Here is an 18295-nt window from a genome sequence, read left to right on the forward strand (position 1 = left end):
CTTCTGCCTTCAAGATGTCAGGTATCATCAGGACTACCTTATAGCCTCATCACCCTGCCTTCAAGGTCTCGGGTTTCGGCCAGGCAGTCCAGTAACCGCCTCATAAAATCATCAGGTCATCACCCGGCCTTCACGGTCTCAGGCCTTGGCTGGACTATCTTGTAACCCCCGCATGCATTCATCAGGTCATCACCCGACCTTCACAGTCTCAGGCCTTGGCTGGACTATCTTGTAACCCCTGCATGCATTCATCAGGTCATCACCCGACCTTCACGGTCTAGGGTTTCGGCCATGCAGTCCTGTATCTGCCTTATGCATTCATCAGGTCATCGCCTGGTAGTTAGGTTTAGTCTTTGTCAGGGCAATCCTGCAACCCTCTCATACATTCATCAGGTCATCACCTGGAATTAAGGGTTCAGTCTTTGGCAAGGCAACCCTGGAACCCTCTCATGCATTCATTAGGTGATCACCCGGCGTTCAGGGTCTCGGGCTTTGACAGGGCAGTCCTGAAACCTCTGTGTGCTGTCAACACATTCTCTTACTCCTCCGTCCAGCACCTACTGTTTAGAAAGCCCAGCGTTCTGATGTCGCGAGCGCGGCTCCTGATGAGCCAGACAAGGCCGGCTGGTTTCCAGTGATACATTTCAGATGTTTTATGACCGCATTATGAGCCCAAATAAATAACCCGGCTGGGTGGAAATATCACCATGTCCTCTGCTCCATCCATCTCCAGATTTATATGTGCTACCATTCTATGTTTCAAATGGCGCTAATGCCGTAGAGTGGCAGTTGACCCCTACCTTGACGCTTGGCCTGGCGCCCAAGCATGGGAACGACCTTCACTTGGTGTAACAAATTAGCTGAAAAGAAGGTTAATGCAATCCACTGGCGGCCAGCAGATGGGAGGAGGCATTGCTGCGCGCAAGTGCTCCCCGGCCACCTCTTTTTTTCGGATGTTTAATAAACACTCCAGTTGTATTTTCCTGCTCAGTCCCATTCACATTTTCTTGAACTGCTGTAATTTTATACCTCCTCGCTCCAGTAGTTCATGCTCATCAGCAAAATGGCTCGGACCGATTTGTTTGCTGCAGACTGTACATCACTACAGGGCATTGAGAGATATGGGCAATCTTTTGAGTGCGTGTCTTTAAAAATAATTTCTTTCATTTTGAGCGATTTATCTACCTTAAGAGTCCATCTGAAGCTGCAAAAGTACATGGCAAACTCCGCTAGATCCGTAATGGAAGCAGGAGAGTCGAGGTGATCGGGACACCATGCCCCGGCCCTGGACTTTAATTTCTCCATCAATTGCATTCTGAGAATTGTTGCCTTGGGTCATTTCAATTACAAACAAAACCCGACTCTAGACTGGCGCTGGTGACAGGAAGCCATTTGCTAACCCAAAGAGTTGGATGATGTCTGCGTTGGGGACAGGGACAGAGAGATCAGGGTAGACGGTCACAAACTCCCCATGATTTGTGTCTTGTATCATAAGAGGAAGAATAGAACATGGGGTTCAATGGGTACGTTATTGGATGAACAAGGCCCTTTAGAACAGGTTTGATGTGGACGGGCAAGCAAAGTGAGAACCAGTCACAGAGTGTTCACTAACTGACATTTTTCCCAACCACATTATCGACACACAGATTTCTATCGAATTGCTTAAGGAGATTCGGCTCATTATACAAGAAAAGCCACTCTATACAACTGTCCCCGATTCGTGAAGGCTGGCAAAACATGGTGTCATTGTAGACTCCCTTAATTTTCAAATGACAAATGTATATGCAATTAAACATTCCTGGGAATGTGAGCAGCATTCCAATTGACCAGTTAGCAACCTCCCTATGCAAAGGCTTCATCTACTAATATCAACCTACAGGGTTCTGAATTGCCAGGAGCTGGGAGCCATGCAGCTCCTGCTTGTAGTCTAGAAGAGCCTGGTTGACTTGATGTCAACAGCTACCGGGTCCGGGAACTACTTTTGTATCCCCATGTCACTTGGCGCTATACAAACACAACTGTATGCCATTTACTTTGTGTCTGGGAATGCATATGAAGGAGCATTAGGACACATGTAGGAGACGGTAAAGCATGTTTGATCATATACAAAAGGTTATAGTGTGAAAGTTGGATTTATAGCTATGCGTGTGTGCGACTTGTTCCCAAAGAAAGCTCCTGTTTACTGGGTGCTGCCTGGTACTCAGGACCTGCTTTTAGCTTCCACTCATCAAATGCTAAGGTCGACCCCTGCTGTAACATGATGGCACCCCTGCTCTGCAGCCTGAGGGCTTTTCAAACTATATCTATTATAATATCACTGAGTGTTTCTATTTAAAATAAGCCTCAATGTGTATATCATGTATTTGTAGAGATCTCCCTACATGAGTGATGTTTGACACTTTTGGAGGATTCTATTGGTGATTCTTTCTGGATGTATTATTAGAACAGGGAGGTGGCGGGGGTTGAACTTTACCCTGGAAGACCCTGTGCTGGGGTGAGCATTCTATATTCTGTAAGGCTATATCAAAGTGGGGGACAGATTGCAGCAAATCGCCTCCCCCTTGTCTCTTATTGGCTGCTTTCAGGATTTGCCACAGAAGGGTCGGGCTCGGTTGGACCAGCGCTGTGAGGATGATAGTGGCTTCTTCTGAACCTGCACTTAGTTGGGTTGTTTCCTGACAACTGGAAAACTGTGGGAGCATAAACATTTAGCCACACATTCTAAACTAATTTTCCAGTGCATTATGACTACATTTTGGTGCAGGACGTGGCCCTAGTGCACACCACCTAACCCAATTCCCGGTAACATAAAAAATGAGGTTTTGGTAAGACTTGCACAACTGTTGTGTATCTGTGGACAGTGAGGGCTACACATTTGGTTTGCCAGAAGGATTTGAGAAGAAACGTTCCTGGCGGGTCTCTATAGATGCAGAAGTTGCACCAAGCTTCTCACAAGGAGGAACCATTGCAGTTTGCTCACACGAAGGAACCAGCAGAAGTGTCTCGAAGGCAGAAACTATTGTGACTATCGATATGGAAGACTGACAACAGGTTGCTAATAGGCATCAAGTACACCTACCTCCGCAAATGCAGGTACCACACTATGCTCCGTACTTGCAGCCACCGCACCATGCTCATGTGCTCTGCACATGAAGATATGTCCCTTCTTTGCACCTTTGGAGATTCTGAAGGCTACTGATGGGCAATGGGGTTGTCCAGCAGAAGCTCTTGCTGAACTCGTGACTGCTCAGTACTGTTTACGGTAGTAGCCTAAAGCTATTCTACTATCCATTTCTCTTCTTGGTATCGCTTCTCTTAGTAACCTTATCCTGTGCAGATATTCTCTGGTTATCCACCTCTCTTTTCTCTACAGCGTGTAACAGTAGGTGTGTCGTGTGCAGCCATCCTTTTGCCGTCCACATCTCTGCTCAGTACAGCTTGTGTTGGTAGCTTTGTCTTGAGCAGCTAGTCTCCTGCTGTCCATCTCTATGCTTGACATAGCATGTGGGGGCAGCCATGCACTCTGCACTCACTCCTCCGCTATCAATCTCTCTTCTCACCACAGCTTGTGATAGTAACCTTGTCCTGTGCAACTATTCTCCGGTTGTCCATCTCTCTGCCCTCTATACGGTCCTTAATGTCACTCAACTCTCTAAACCTCCTTTGAACTTGTTATCCCGTCATTCGTTTTCATTCCCCTGACCTCCTAAACAATCTTTTCTTCACCCCACATCGCCCATAAGCAGAAAAGCAACCTGAAGCAACTATTGTCCTACCACCTATTAACTCTTGCACAATATGCAGATTTCTGTGATACGTTGGGTCCTCTCCCTACACAGATATCTTATCTACAGTATGCCCTTCCAATGGAACATTTCCCTTTCCAGGAATCACTGCTTACATCTGCCCTGGTGGACCAGTGTCTCTACACCCTCTAGTCCCATTCCCACATGCATCAGTCTCCAGAATGCAGACTTTGGTCTTAGCTGTGAGGCTCCCCAAACGTTTCCACACGTTCTTTTCTACTTTAGCCCTTGACCTTCCTCTTCCCCGTCTTTCACGATGTAGAATGCAACCGTTTGGCTAAGCTGTGGATCTTACCTCTCTTTCTTCCTCTCTAAACTCTGTGTAGTCCACTCATCACTTTCTCGGAATATGGAGCATTGCCCTTGGTAGTAGCTGTGAATATGTCCTGTTCCTCCTTCTCTTTCCTCCTCTCTATCCTCCTCTTAGTGAACCTCTCCATTTCTGAGGCTCTGCAATGCTGTCTGGGGGCATAGCTGTGAATATTTCCTGTTCCTCCTTCTCTTTCCTCCTCTCTATCCTCCTCTTAGTGAACCTCTCCATTTCTGAGGCTCTGCAATGCTGTCTGGGGGCATAGCTGTGAATATTTCCTGTTCCTCCTTCTCTTTCCTCCTCTCTAGCCTCCTCTTAGTGAACCTCTCCATTTCTGAGGCTCTCCAATGCTGTCCGGGGGCATAGCTGTGAATATGTCCTGTTCCTCCTTCTCTTTCCTCCTCTCTATCCTCCTCTTAGTGAACCTCTCCATTTCTGAGGCTTTCCAATGCTGTCCCGGGGCATAGCTGTGAATATGTCCTGTTCCTCCTTCTCTTTCCTCCTCTCTATCCTCCTCTTAGTGAACCTCTCCATTTCTGAGGCTCTCCAATGCTGTCTGGGGGCATAGCTGTGAATATGTCCTGTTCCTCCTTCTCTTTCCTCCTCTCTATCCTCCTCTTAGTGAACCTCTCCATTTCTGAGGCTCTGCAATGCTGTCCGGGGGCATAGCTGTGAATATGTCCTGTTCCTCCTTCTCTTTCCTCCTCTCTATCCTCCTCTTAGTGAACCTCTCCATTTCTGAGGCTCTGCAATGCTGTCGGGGGGCATAGCTGTGAATATGTCCTGTTCCTCCTTCTCTTTCCTCCTCTCTAGCCTCCTCTTAGTTAACCTCTCCATTTCTGAGGCTCTGCAATGCTGTCCGGGGACATACCTGTGAATTTTTCCTGTTCCTCCTTCTGTTTCCTCCTCTCTAGCCTCCTCTTAGTGAACCTCTCCATTTCTGAGGCTCTGCAATGCCGTCCGGGGGCATAGCTGTGAATATGTCCTGTTCCTCCTTCTCTTTCCTCCTCTCTAGCCTCCTCTTAGTGAACCTCTCAATTTCTGAGGCTCTGCAATGCCGTCCGTGGGCATAGCTGTGAATATTCTTCTGTTTCTTTCCTTCTCTCTATTCTTAACTTAGTCCACTTCTGATTTTCTCAGGATCCAGAACGCTCGCCTTGGGATTAGCATTGAAAAGTCCCTGTTCTTCCTTCTATTTCTTCTTCTCAGTCATCCTCATAGTTCACTCCTTTCTTTCCCAGGACCTGTAGTGTGGCATTTCGGCCTAGCTGTGAAAGCCCCCTGACCTTTCCTTAATTAGTCATTTCATTTCTTCTACAGGCTTTGAAAACTTTTTATTGCAATGAAGTGCACTACAAAACACCCAAAACGCCCTATAAATACACATATTCATTTGTTTTCAGATACTCACCTGGATCACCAAATATCTTTGAGGGTCTCGCGCCATTCTGCAGAATTCTGCTGCCAACTCCTTGAACTTGGGGCGACTATCAGCATCAATCATCCAACCTGAACAGATGGAAAGAGAGAAAAAAATGGGCACATTCTTACGGTTGTAGATGGTTAGATCAAATCTGGAACTCATGGAAATAGCAAAGGCTCAGGGAAGTTAGCTAAATGGGCTGGGTTCCTGTTGCAGGTGCCTTTTAATAACCTCGGGCCACAGGTTCAAATGTGGGCCGAGCTGATTAATTCTTTCATCCTTGTGAGGTTTGGATTAAGGCGCTATATAAATAACACATCATTATCATTAATGCAAGAAGTAACTTTGAGTTGAGTAATGACAAGGGCCTCATTACACGGAAGGCGGTAAACCAAGGTGCTAATAGCACCTTGGTCCATGCCGGTAAATTACCGGTACCGCCTTGGTGGAAAGGGGAATTACTGCCCGATTCCAAGGTTGGCGGGGCAGTAATTCCCCCTTCCACATTCCCATTTCTGCCTCATAGGGCATAATGGGAATGGGGAAGGTGCTAATTACGGTACCGCAAATTGCGGTACCGTAATTAGCACCCTGGTCCCTTTGCGGGTTCGTTTTTTAACGCCTGCTAAAAGCAGGCGTTAAAGTACCAACCCACAAAGGGACCTCGTAATTAGGCGGTAAGGGTTAACGGTCACCGGTACCCTTATCGGTGACTGTTAACCCTTATCACCTACCGTGTAATGAGGCCCTTTATGTTTTAAATGCTGAGACAAATATTATTGTGGCATGTATGTCAAATACACGGTCTATATTATTGGAGATAAAGGACACATGGAACTTATGGCATCATTCATCAAACAGCCAAAGTGACCTCTTACAGATGGTATGGTAAGTGTGGTTTAGGCATGGGCTCATGCTTCATTCTGATTGCTCGATGATTTAATTTGCTTCTTTTGTAGACCATTTGAGTTGCCTCAGCTCATCAGTTTTGAAGATTCCCTGTACCTTCCAAGAATGTATCCTTTCTGGATTGCTTGGTCAACTCGAACACTCTCCCTGCGTGCTTGCTTTTAATCTTCTGTCCCTGAGTACTTGCTTTCTCCCTTCAGGTCTCCCATTGGCTAGTCTCAGGGCCTGCTGTCGCCATTTCACTACAATTGCCCACTCCCTTTTGTCCTATGACGGACTCGTGAGTTTACGCCAACCACCATGCAGTCCCTCAACTACCTCGCTCTCCATCTGGACTTTTCCTCAAAAATCAATAAAGCATAACTTTGCTGGGGTAAACCCCAAGCTCGTAGTGGGTGCTGAAAGCCTTATTGCCTGAGGTGGCAAGGAAATGGCACCCCTTAGTTGCCTTCTGCCCTCTTAGTGGTCTTTTTTTGCTTTGGGCCTACAATTTGGGCTTTCTGGTCACTCGATGTCCGGCATGGCAAGCCCGCTGGGGTGCTCAAACTTGATTATGGGATGTCGGCATTTCCTTTTTGTAAACTCTTGGCATGGAGTTTAGCCAGGGGTGGGGAGAGGGGCGATGCTGCATTTCTTTCTCTGTTGTTATTGGTAGCGAATACTTGCCAAGATCTGGGATTATTCTAACTCTCCAGTTGCTTGTGTGCCCCCCACCCCCTCCACCCTGGTATTTATTCACAACTCTGCCCAGCAGAAGCTGTGACACGCTCTATAGTTGGTCTATTTGTAGGAAGGGGAAGCCAATTTAATTACTTTATTCATATTTATTTCTATTATCATCAATTGAGCAATAGCTGCAAAGCTTGAATATGTGATACTGGCTTGTACACATTGCACTTTTTGACATGATTAGACCTCGACGTTACAGTCATTTGTTTATATATATTGGCACCATCTGCACTTTATTGAGCTGTTTGCACATGCAACTGTTTTTGCACCTCTTTCTGTTTGTGATGTGTTGTGGAGAGGTGTTGAAGTCGCTAGGTTTTAGGTATGATTGAGAGCGCGTGGTAAAAACCTGTAGAGTTTTGATTGAGATGTATGAAGATGGTTGTCACATTATACTGTTCTACAATAATACAAATAAATATTAATAAAGTAGTTCAATTGTCTTGAAACACTGTAGTAAACAGAATGAATATGGCATGGGAGGTTGTTTTTGTTGGTTTCCGATTTCCACAAATTGCCAGGCCCTTGAAATAAGACAGAGGATTGCCTCAGGTTGTTCTCTGAGTATAGGCAGGAAGTGGAAAGAACAGCTTGCCATATGCAGCAAAGATGGAGGGCACCCTTGCTTGTTATCTCCTTCCTTTTGGTAAGTGATTGAAGGGAAAATACATTTCTTAAGCATGCAAAAGCAGACTGTTCAATATCATCATATAACATAACAGTTGTATTTGTAGAGCACACGTTCACCCCTAGCAGGGTTTCAAGGCGCTATTGACAAATAACAGATGTTTACAGTTACGCAACTTAATGGTAATAATTGTGTTGGGCAGCACACGCTAGAAATTGAAAACACCTCACGACATGTCAGGTAGACTGGAAAGACATTCCGGTTAAGAGCAGAGTCACTGTACTGCCTGTTGCTGTTGCAAAGTGTGGGCTACGGGACAGCCTAGGTACGCCTGTTCAAAACCTTTCTGAGACTCCCAGCTCTCTTTGAGGAATGAAGTGGCAGCTCCTCCCACCCCCACACTTTCAAAAACGTCCAACCCACTCCCCAATGGCGAGGGAACTAGTCAATAAGCTGGCATCTGGAAAAGCCAATGCGTTTCCTCGGCTGAATAAATTCATGAATTTATAATCGCTCTGAGGACGCTTTTGTTTGTATTTCTGTTTTTTAGGTTCAATAAGTTACATTGATTTAATACAAATCTTGATTAGGTTTCAGAATAATGAGGTGTTCATTTCATATTGCGATCTTTGGTGCTGTATGCATACGTGAATACAGGCCCGAGTTAACTCTACACGCGCCTCACAGACCATACAAGAGTTTACTCTGCACGTGGCTCAGACCATAGACTCAGACCCAGCGTTTTTCAGATGTTTTGGACTACGATTCCCAGGATCCCCTACCATGTGCTATGTTGGCCATGGCTGATGGGGGCTGTAGTCCAAGACATCTAGAGAGTCATGGACATAAACGAGTTAACTTTACACCTGCATCACAGTTTAGAAGTTTAAATGTGCACGTGTCTCACAGAGCCTAGGTTATTTTAGGCTACAAACATCTCACTGGCCCTCAAGGGGCTGGCTCTGCCCACGCTTCAGAGTCAGTGGCGTCGCTAGGGGGAGAGGTGCCCCCCCTAATCCTGGGCCCCCCTTGTGCCCTCCCCTGTGCCCCCCCTACCTAAGGGGAGCAGTGACCATGTTCTCTGTTCATGGTGTTATTTGTGACACTCACTGAGGCAAATGTCTGCATATCACGTGCCAATAATCCTTTTGTCTCAAAGGGAGCAGTGATGGAGCAGCTAGCAGCCCCTCCCATCAGAATGTAGCCATGAACCTGCTAATGATGGGCCATTAGCCACTGAATTGTATGTGCCTGCATTCTGATGGAAGGGGAAGTGTGGTGGGGTGTGGGTAGTTGGTGTGCACAAAAGCCTATCTGCAGGAGTGCTTGTGACTTCACACATTACCTTTCATAGGCGCCCGCCCTACTTTTATCTGTGCCCCCCCTACTTTTGTCTTTGGCCCCCTCTGTGCCCCTCCTAAATTTGATTCCTGGCGACGCCACTGCCCATAGTCCATTGAGGAGTTGACTTTCTTTGGGCCTGGCATAATTTCTCAGAGTTAAAGTGTAAATGTGACACAGTCCATTGAGGGCGTAACTTCGGCCATTTAGGAGTTAATTTAAGGCGTGCATGCACACAAACTGTTTAGGGGACAGGCATACATGGAGTGGCTCCAGTGTGGTGCCTTTCGTAAAGTCCCTGTGCCTTTGAACACATCATTCTTGAGCCAATCACCAACGTGCTGCCCACTGAGGTCAGACCTCAATCGAGCATGTCTCTTGATGGCACAACAGAAGCAGGTGCTGTTCCTTTTGTACCAGGACATATTTTGTTCACGTTCATCCAAATCTGAAAGTAAAATTGATTTCTAAAACGGCAATAGCTAAGTACAGCATGAGTATTCATGCCGCCGCCTTACTAAAAATGCCCATTGCTATAGGCTCGCCAGCTTCACCTGAGCTTCTATGACTGCATCCGAATGGGAGTCCATCTGGTTTCTTTACAGAAATGATGATAGCTCTGCTTTCTTTGACCAATCCACTTGAGGCAAACTATAGTACAGGAATGGCACAGCCCTTTGCGATTCTTCTTTTATTGGGGTTGTTGGAAGTAGGCTTTGGTGGTAGTTCATTCACTTAGCAGAAGGTTCATCATTTCTTAGTCACAGTAAACCTGCCCCAAGTAGCTGCTGGGAATGTTGGGTTAAGTGCAGGAGTTTCAGAATGAGCTTAGCTCATGGAGAGCCTGTGCTTCCTGCCTGGGTACTCACATTTCTTAGTCACAGTAAACCTGTAGCTGCTGGGAATGTTGGGTTAAGTGCAGGAGTTTCAGAATGAGCTTAGCTCATGAAGAGCCTGTGCGTCCTGCCTGGGTACTCATATTTCTTAGTCACAGTAAACCTGTAGCTGCTGGGAATGTTGGGTTAAGTGCAGGAGTTTCAGAATGAGCTTAGCTCATGGAGAGCCTGTGCGTCCTGCCTGGGTACTCACATTTCTTAGTCACAGTAAACCTGTAGCTGCTGGGAATGTTGGGTTAAGTGCAGGAGTTTCAGAATGAGCTTAGCTCATGGAGAGCCTGTGCGTCCTGCCTGGGTACTCACATTTCTTAGTCACAGTAAACCTGCCCCAAGTAGCTGGTGGGAATGTTGGGTTAAGTGCAGGAGTTTCAGAATAAGCTTAGCTTATGGAGAGCCTGTGCGTCCTGCCTGGGTACTCACATTTCTTAGTCACAGTAAACCTGTAGCTGCTGGGACTGTTGGGTTAAGTGCAGGGGTTTCAGAATGAGTTTAGCTCATGGAGAGCCTGTGTGTCGTATCTGGGTACTCACATTTCACCATGACCATGTAGACATCGATGGTGCAGATCGGAGGCTGCGCAAGTCGCTCCCCTTTCTCCAGCAGGTCTGGGATCTCGCGGGTGGGGATTCCATCGTAGGGTTTCCCGCCGAAGGTCATCAGCTCCCAGATGGTGACCCCTAAAGCAATGCACCAAAATGGGTTAGGTTGCCATTTAAGGAAACAAGGGAATGTTGGAAGGCAGCAGGGCTGGTTATTGCATGAATGTCCATGGACCGCACCCCTGTTTATTGGTGTGGCTGGTATTCACCGACCCTGGAAAGAGCCCATGGATTTGGTTAACGGGAATATTTACTTGGCCTGTGACATCATACTGTTCCTGACTGCTGTTCGTCACTCCAGTATTGTGCCTACTTCATTATTTATGCACTAAAACGTATGGACAGACAGCAGGAACCTCAGCCTGAGAGGCCTGGGGGCACTTGCCATGGTAACCTTGTAAAAGATGAACATTTAACATAGTTACAGAAAATACATACACAACTTATACAATTCTTTGCAAAGTGATTCGTGCTTGCCCCTGAGCAGGATTAGTGAGGGAACCATCCAAGGCTCAAGACGACTAGTTTGTGCCCACATTTTTAAATGCACTGATGCCAAATCCCTCCCTCCCCTCACCCCCCCGTGTGTGTAAGGAATTGTAAAAATAAATGGAAAAAAGGGACTCATTTGACCACAGCCGGGAATCGAATCCAGGTCGCTCTATAGGGAAATTGACGCTTAGCCACAACACCACAGAACTAGTGCAGCACGGATCCCTGAAATGCTGTGTATTGACATTCTCCCAACAAAGATGCCTTTTGTTAAAGATTCTTCATTCTAAATGGTACTTACCTTTCAAATTTAGCCAGCAATGTAATAATGACATCTGTTCTCTTGGCAAATGCTTTATGTGGTCTGTGCACTTTCTAGTGGTGAAAGACACTTTCAATGGAAGAATGTGTCCGAGTCCCCCCCACTTTTTTATTTTAAGACTTGAGCCCTGGCACCCTCAAACGCTAATGTAAATCGCATTACATAGCAGGTGGAGGAGGTGGGCGGGTAACAGGGGACAGGCTAATATAAAAGAGAGTGGATTCGTTGGGGGATCAAAATCTACAATGACAGCTTTTCTGAATTTACATTAGCTTAATTTAGCTAGAGACACACATTTCTTCATGGCAGTAATGCGATTTAAATTAAAGGGGATACCAGCACACCTAATCTTGATGTTAGAGTCATATGGCTGAGAAAGAGCTCCATGTCAGCTCTAGGTCTGGCTGCAGAGTTCCGAGTGTCAGGCTAGGGCAGTGAGTGGAGCAGGCTGTGGGATGCCCAATGATAATGCATATCCCTAGTGTGTGCTTTAACAGCATCCCACCACAGCAAATCACTTGATCTGAAATATCCTAATAGCAAAAACATCCTGCTAGGCCCACCCCACACATCCTGATCATGGAAACTTACCATAGCTCCAAACATCACTCTGGTGGGTGAATTTCCTGTAGTGGATGCACTCCAGGGCCATCCATTTTATTGGCATCTACCAAAGAGTAAATTAAGAATTTTTAAAAATAAAACCTACCAGAAGGTGTTTTTTTACAGCTAACTTGTGTGACCAAGACAGTTTGTTAAACTCTCTGGTCAATACAGTAAATGCAAAACACAAACGAAATATTACTTTGAAAAGTCTTTGATGTTACATTCACAATTCCTTAAACTGTGTTTAATTTCCAATCCAAGACAGAGAAGATTTGAGTACCAACATGACCAGGCAGTTGTCCAATTCATTGCTACCAATTGATTAATGTTCATTTGGAGTAAAACGAAGTCACACACACTGCCAAAAAAAAACGAAATCAAAGCTAGATGCATGTTTTTCCCTATGGTGCTGTATATCAATATAATAATGTAGTACATTCATTCCACCACACACTTCATTACCATAAAACCAATGTATTGCATAACAACCATTTATAAAATATACTAATGACCATGAATAACATGACAGAGGCCTTTAGGACAGATTTATGTCACCAATGCCATAATGGTTATGCCCGTACCCTTTACTACAGGTAATAAAAGCATGAGACTGGTGCCATACTCAGTTAATGAGCACAATCCTCACATTTTAAATATCATATTCTTAAATTACAAGAGTTCTTTTCATACCTAATTCTGCTCCATGTCAAAGTGTAGTCTTTTTTTCTTAATCCAGTACGTATGATAAGTGAACATGCCCCATGTTTGCCCATGTGCTCAAAGGATTCCAATCCCTGTCTCGCAGATCACACTACCATGAGTCGATCGATAACATATGCGATAGAGTTTCACAGCTTATTACTCAATCACGTCTAATCATCCACTCGTTTCCCTAATTTACTGATGACAGTTGCTCAGGGCAACACATTTCAAAGCTCTTCATGTGTGGGACAGCTCAATATCTCAGAGGTGCCATCTGCGTTTATATTCAAAAAGCTTTTGTATTGATTTTGTGAGACTATCCTGTATCCTTCTACGGATTCATGAGTATCACCCGTAACAAGAAACCAAAAGTGCTGGAGGATTTGCTTGGGTCCATCAAGCTAAGGGTTCTTAGTGCAGTTGGCCGGCTTAATCAAGGCTGCACTTTCACAGTGGTGCGCTCCTGTAACTACATGTTATTATGATGTCAGTGGCAGCTATTTTCTGCAAAACCACTGTCGGTTTGGGGCAAATAAATAATCAATATACAAGGGAGGATGATACATGTCTACCTCCCCCATATGACACTGCAAGCTGAGTGCGAATTCATTTGTTGCAAGTGGTGTTGTGTTTGCAAGGTCCCCGAGTAATACAGCATGTGTAGAGAGTCGCAGTTTTTTTACTCTTGTTCGACCCGACAATTGTCTCCACAGAGCCATCTTCCTAGGTGTGTATCCAACAACATGTAATGCAGAAATACTTCATGGGGGCACAATCACAGACAGTCTGTTCATTAAATACAGGCTGCTTAGGCCCATGCATGGAAGCAGTAAAATACTGCAGCGTCCCGCGTGGCTAAGTGGGTACAGCATGAGGATCGAGTGAAATACTTTGTTTAAAATGTAAGGGACTGGGTGAGTGCGATAGTAACCGTGGATGATTAAAGATAGGATATAGTCGGCCTCATTACGACTTTGGAGGCAGCCATGCCCTTAATAAGGGCATGGCTGCCTCCAAAACCGTGTTCGGGTCCGGGTTCCCTGAATGGGGAATTACCGGGCCAGTCCGAGTTTGGAGGGCCCGGTAATTCCTCCCTCAGGGAACCCGGGCCCGGACCTTCCCCATTCCCATTTGAGCCCCCATAGAGCTCAATGGGAATGGGCGCGGGAGCTAACAACGGGCCGATTACGACCGGCCCGTTGTTAGCTCCCTGGTCCCCTTGCGGGACCCGGTAAGGACATCTGGTAAAAGCAGACGTCCACATCGGGTCCCGCGAGGGAACCTCGTAATATTGCGGAATGGGTTTAACGGGACCGCCACCATTAGCGGCACCCGTTAACCCATTCAGCAATACTTATAATGAGGCCCAGTGACTCTTTTTGAATAACATGTGTATATATTTGAAACCAACTAGACCTTATAAGTAGTCGTTATGATTGAGACGGATCATAGCTTTTCGATTTTGAGTGTGGTGAGGCGCTAGTGGTTGGAGGAATCAAATAATCTTTCTTTTGTAAACTTGGGCTTTGGTTTCTCTTTTCTGACCATTGCAAGCATCACACGAGCACTGAAAGGAGGGAGGTGAGTTTAGAAAGTATTATTTTTGTAGAGAGCTCGAGTGGGTGGTAGGCTAAATCTTAACAATACATTAAAGTAGTGCTCAATTTTTCTGGTGTATCGATAATTTCATCGTATCTACCTGGAAGGCCAAACTTTCCCTTGATAAACAGCTAATATCGAACTAATCAAGCCACTTTTTAGTTTACATTTATTTTTAATTCATAAATAAGATCTAACTTTTAATGTATGCCACAATCTCGCCACCACTGCTTTTTATACTGGCACATTGTCTTCGAGTTTCCAATCGTGGCAAAACTCCTGGATGGTCTCCAACAATATATGTGTTATATATATATATATATATATACCTCTGTCAGTAAGAGGGGTGCCATTTGCTAATATCTGTATTTTTAAATTCTCTTCACCCATCAAAGAGACACAATGAGAGCTCAGTAGGGAACGATACAACACACCCCTGTTGGACCATTTTGCATATAGCCTTTCAGTGCAAGTTGATGTTTGTGCCACATTCTAACAGAGGAGACAACTACATTTCTCAGTCGATTGAGCCAAACTGGGTCTGGGTGTGTGAACTCATTATTTATTTGTGATTTGTTCAGGTAGCTTAGTTCACCTTAATCATGCTATGAACGTAACACGGACCAATAGGACCATTCGCAGATATGAAGCCATATTGTGCCAGTGAATTATACCGCTTTCCAGTACTTACTCTTGTAATACGTTTTATGTTACCTGCTTTCTTGTATGCAGAATACTTGTTCATCAAAGAGATGGGGTGAACCCTCAGTTTGTGTCACGCCACTTGCCCGGAGACCAGGGTTTTCCTCTTCCTTTCGACCAACACCATTTTGGCGGGTCTCCTCGCGCTTCCGCGCTTGGGGTTCCACTGTTCGGAATCAGGCTCCTCTGCACATGCGCGGGCGACTGTGTCCACGCTTCCGCGCATGTGCGTTGGATTGGGCACTCGGAGTTACGAGAGCTTGCTTCTCAGGCCTCGTTTTGGGCCCGCCAGCGCTTGGGAACAAGGCGGCTTGCGGTGCTATAAGAGGAGCGATGAGCAGCAGCTGATTGCGTCTCAACGCTGTTAGTTTCTGATCATGTTCCCGCTCCGTTATTGCTTCCTGTTTTCTGCCCGTTGCCTTCCCTCCTCTTGGTCCCTCTCTGGGTCCCTTTGTTCCTTGTTTTCCCCTTGGTTCCCAGTCTGGTTCCTGTTCTGTTCCCGGGGTGGTCTTCAGTCCTGCCTGCCCTTGGTTCCCTCTCCCCTGCCTTCTCTGGTTCCTCCCTGCTCTCTGTTCGCGTTCCACTTCTCCTGCCTGCCTTCTGGGTCCTGCCTCCCTCTCCTCTCCAGCCTGCTGGATTTCCTTGTGGAACCTTCCCTTCAGCTACCTACTCTGCCGGATTTGCTTCCCACCGTGGACAAGACTCTTCAGCTTCCCTTCTCAGTTGGATTTGCCTCGGAACTACTACAGCTTCAGAAGGACTAACATCTTCACGCTCCCCCTGCCAGTGCTTGCACTGTCCTGACGTCACGAAAATCAGGGGTGAGCTCACTGTGACATTGGGAGTCGGGTCACCCACCGCCCTGTTTAAATCTTGGGTTGAGGTTTGGGCTGATTTCTCGCGTCATACTTAACTCGGTGAAATATCGACAGTCTGGCTTCCAATCCAAGATCTTCTGCAAGACAAACAGGTACGCAGCACTCCCGTGATATCGCTCTTTACAGTTTGGCTTTAAGGCATTTTTCAAACATTGCAGCCATGTCTTATTTCCCAAAAATGCAGTGCACTCTTTCAATAAGGAATTCCTACAGAAAGTTGGATTTTTCTTGCTCCAGGAGTGGTGCAGGCTTTTTCATATACAAGTCACAAGGAAGATGCTTGAGGCTGTGCACGATATGGGAACACTACCAAAATAAACCCCTTGGTGGCTGTTATGCCAGGACGTCTCATGATGAAAAGGATGCTTTCATCTGTAGTTGTGCAAGTACTTACTGCTGTGCAGTAACAAATCAATTTAGGGGGCGCCAGTGGTCCAGGGATGAATATCGGTTTCTAAAACATCAATCAGCCCAACACCTCTAGTACACTACCAGGGATCCAAACAGATTGGAAACACAAGTTAATTATAAACCTCCTTGTTCAGTTTTGGTAACGTGGACAGAACGGCAGGCTTATCTCCGCACGGTTGCGGATCGTTGGTTAGTTGTAATGCAGCGAAAATACAATTATTACCCAATGATAAAAGGGACTGTCCAGTCAAGGTTGTATAAAACTATCTACTTTATATTTATTCAACAGACAAATATTACCCAATGATAAAAGGAACTGTCCAGTCAAGGTTGTATACAAATATCTACTTTATATTTATTCAACAGACAATTACAGCACACTGCAAAATACAACCCACCCTGTAAATGAATGCAGAGGACAGGCAGTTTCAAGAAGGAATAGGGAGGCACTATGGATACTGAGAGGAGGGTAATCAATCGCAATAGTTCAAGGATACTTGATTTCAGCAAAAAGGGAGCAATTCGTCGTAGAATGCCACTAGGGGCATTTGGGGAATGACCAAGGGGACAGAGCCACAATGTACCTTGTGTTTGTTGAAGTTCTTGGTGCTCGACAGGGTTGAGTCGGTTTCAGGGTGCTTTGCAGCTCCTGTGACAGAGTTCATGACGGGCGACAGCTGCGGGCATCAGGCAGCAGGCAGTTCGGTGAGTAAGGCTGGACTGACAGCTGAAGGCTGGCCTACATGGCAGCTCGGGTCAGGAATCGTCTCTGTGCTATTTGGCGGGTCTGAAACACTGTTAGAGGCATATCGGATGATGTTAGAGACTGCAGCAAGGCAACAGTCAGCTATGCAGTCGCTTGCATCTCGAGGGGCTAGACTGGCTCAAAAATGTCCTTTAAGGTGGATTCTGGTTGATGCTTGTCGATGCACTCCTCCAAGCTTCTTCAGTGGGCTTGTGCCATCCTTTAAGGTGGATGGGCCAAAGCTGAGGAGAGTGTTGCAGGCAATGGTGTTGTCCTTGGTTTGGTTCAGAGACTCTCTGGCAATTGCCACATAGGAAGCATGCTTGCAGAGGCTAGCAGGGCCGCTGTGTGCTGGCTGAGTACTGGTTCTGGAGCTGCTGGAGGGCTCTTGGATACAGTATCTCCCTCTGTTCCCTGGTGGAGGGATCTTGCTACCCTCTCTGGAAATCCTGGCCTTCCTTCACTGTCGAAAGCTGTAAGGCAGACTGTACCTTCAGCCAGGGTCCAAATGAGTTCTTCTTGTTACTGCTTGCAAAGTCTTATACAACCTGCCCAAAAGAGGGGCTCAGTCCTCTTTTAAAGCCAAATGGGCCCCAGTGATTGGTGTAGGCTGAGACTACCTTAATATGTTATGCTATGTTACTTGGCATTTATATAGTGCTTTATATATCATTGGTATGACCCCAAAGCGCTGGTAGGTTGAGCGCCCTCAGGAACTGTAGTTCTAGTCAGTAGAGAGAGATAGTGTCGTAGGGTGCGTGGGTGCACCAGATACATGTGCAACTGATGTAATTGCTGGATGGTGGCTGCATCCAAGTGTTACGTGTGGTGCTGAAGATATCAGTTGGATGTTTGCAGTCTGGTGGGTGGACACCCAGACTAGGTTCTGGCTGCGTTAGACCTGAAGAATACATATGTGAGCAACTAGGCCGGAATGTGCTCCGCTAGCTGCATTTTATTAGAGTGATGAGGTGTTCATGGGGTCGTATTTGTATCTGAACAGCTAGTCCGAATTAGTCAGGGGTATAGCTGTGTTCTAGTTGTATGATGGTGTATAGTAGAGAGTAAGTGTAGTGATGTGGTATGAGGGTTATTTTTAAACGCCCGAGACGAGGCATGTGAAGAGGATGGCAGGGAACCCAGCGACACGCGGACACGTAGAGACAGGGGGCTGGGTTTACAGCAACAGGATATATA

General features: G+C 46.1%; 1 protein-coding gene across 4 annotated transcripts in view; it reads right to left on the reverse strand.

The window, feature by feature from the left end:
• ERBB4 (erb-b2 receptor tyrosine kinase 4) overlaps positions 1-18295 on the reverse strand; it is a 2687977-nt gene that overhangs the window by 81458 nt on the left and 2588224 nt on the right. For all 4 annotated transcript variants that reach the window (XM_069615918.1, XM_069615916.1, XM_069615919.1 and 1 more), the window contains exons 22-24: positions 12047-12122; positions 10573-10719; positions 5528-5625 (exon numbers count right to left, since the gene is read on the reverse strand). In XM_069615918.1, coding sequence (XP_069472019.1) covers positions 5528-5625; positions 10573-10719; positions 12047-12122 — 321 coding nt within the window. The remainder of the gene's footprint in view (positions 1-5527; positions 5626-10572; positions 10720-12046; positions 12123-18295) is intronic.

This window comes from Ambystoma mexicanum, chromosome 9 (assembly GCF_040938575.1).
Source record: "Ambystoma mexicanum isolate Mex_15411 chromosome 9, UKY_AmexF1_1, whole genome shotgun sequence".
Classification (NCBI taxonomy): Eukaryota; Metazoa; Chordata; class Amphibia; order Caudata; family Ambystomatidae; genus Ambystoma; species Ambystoma mexicanum.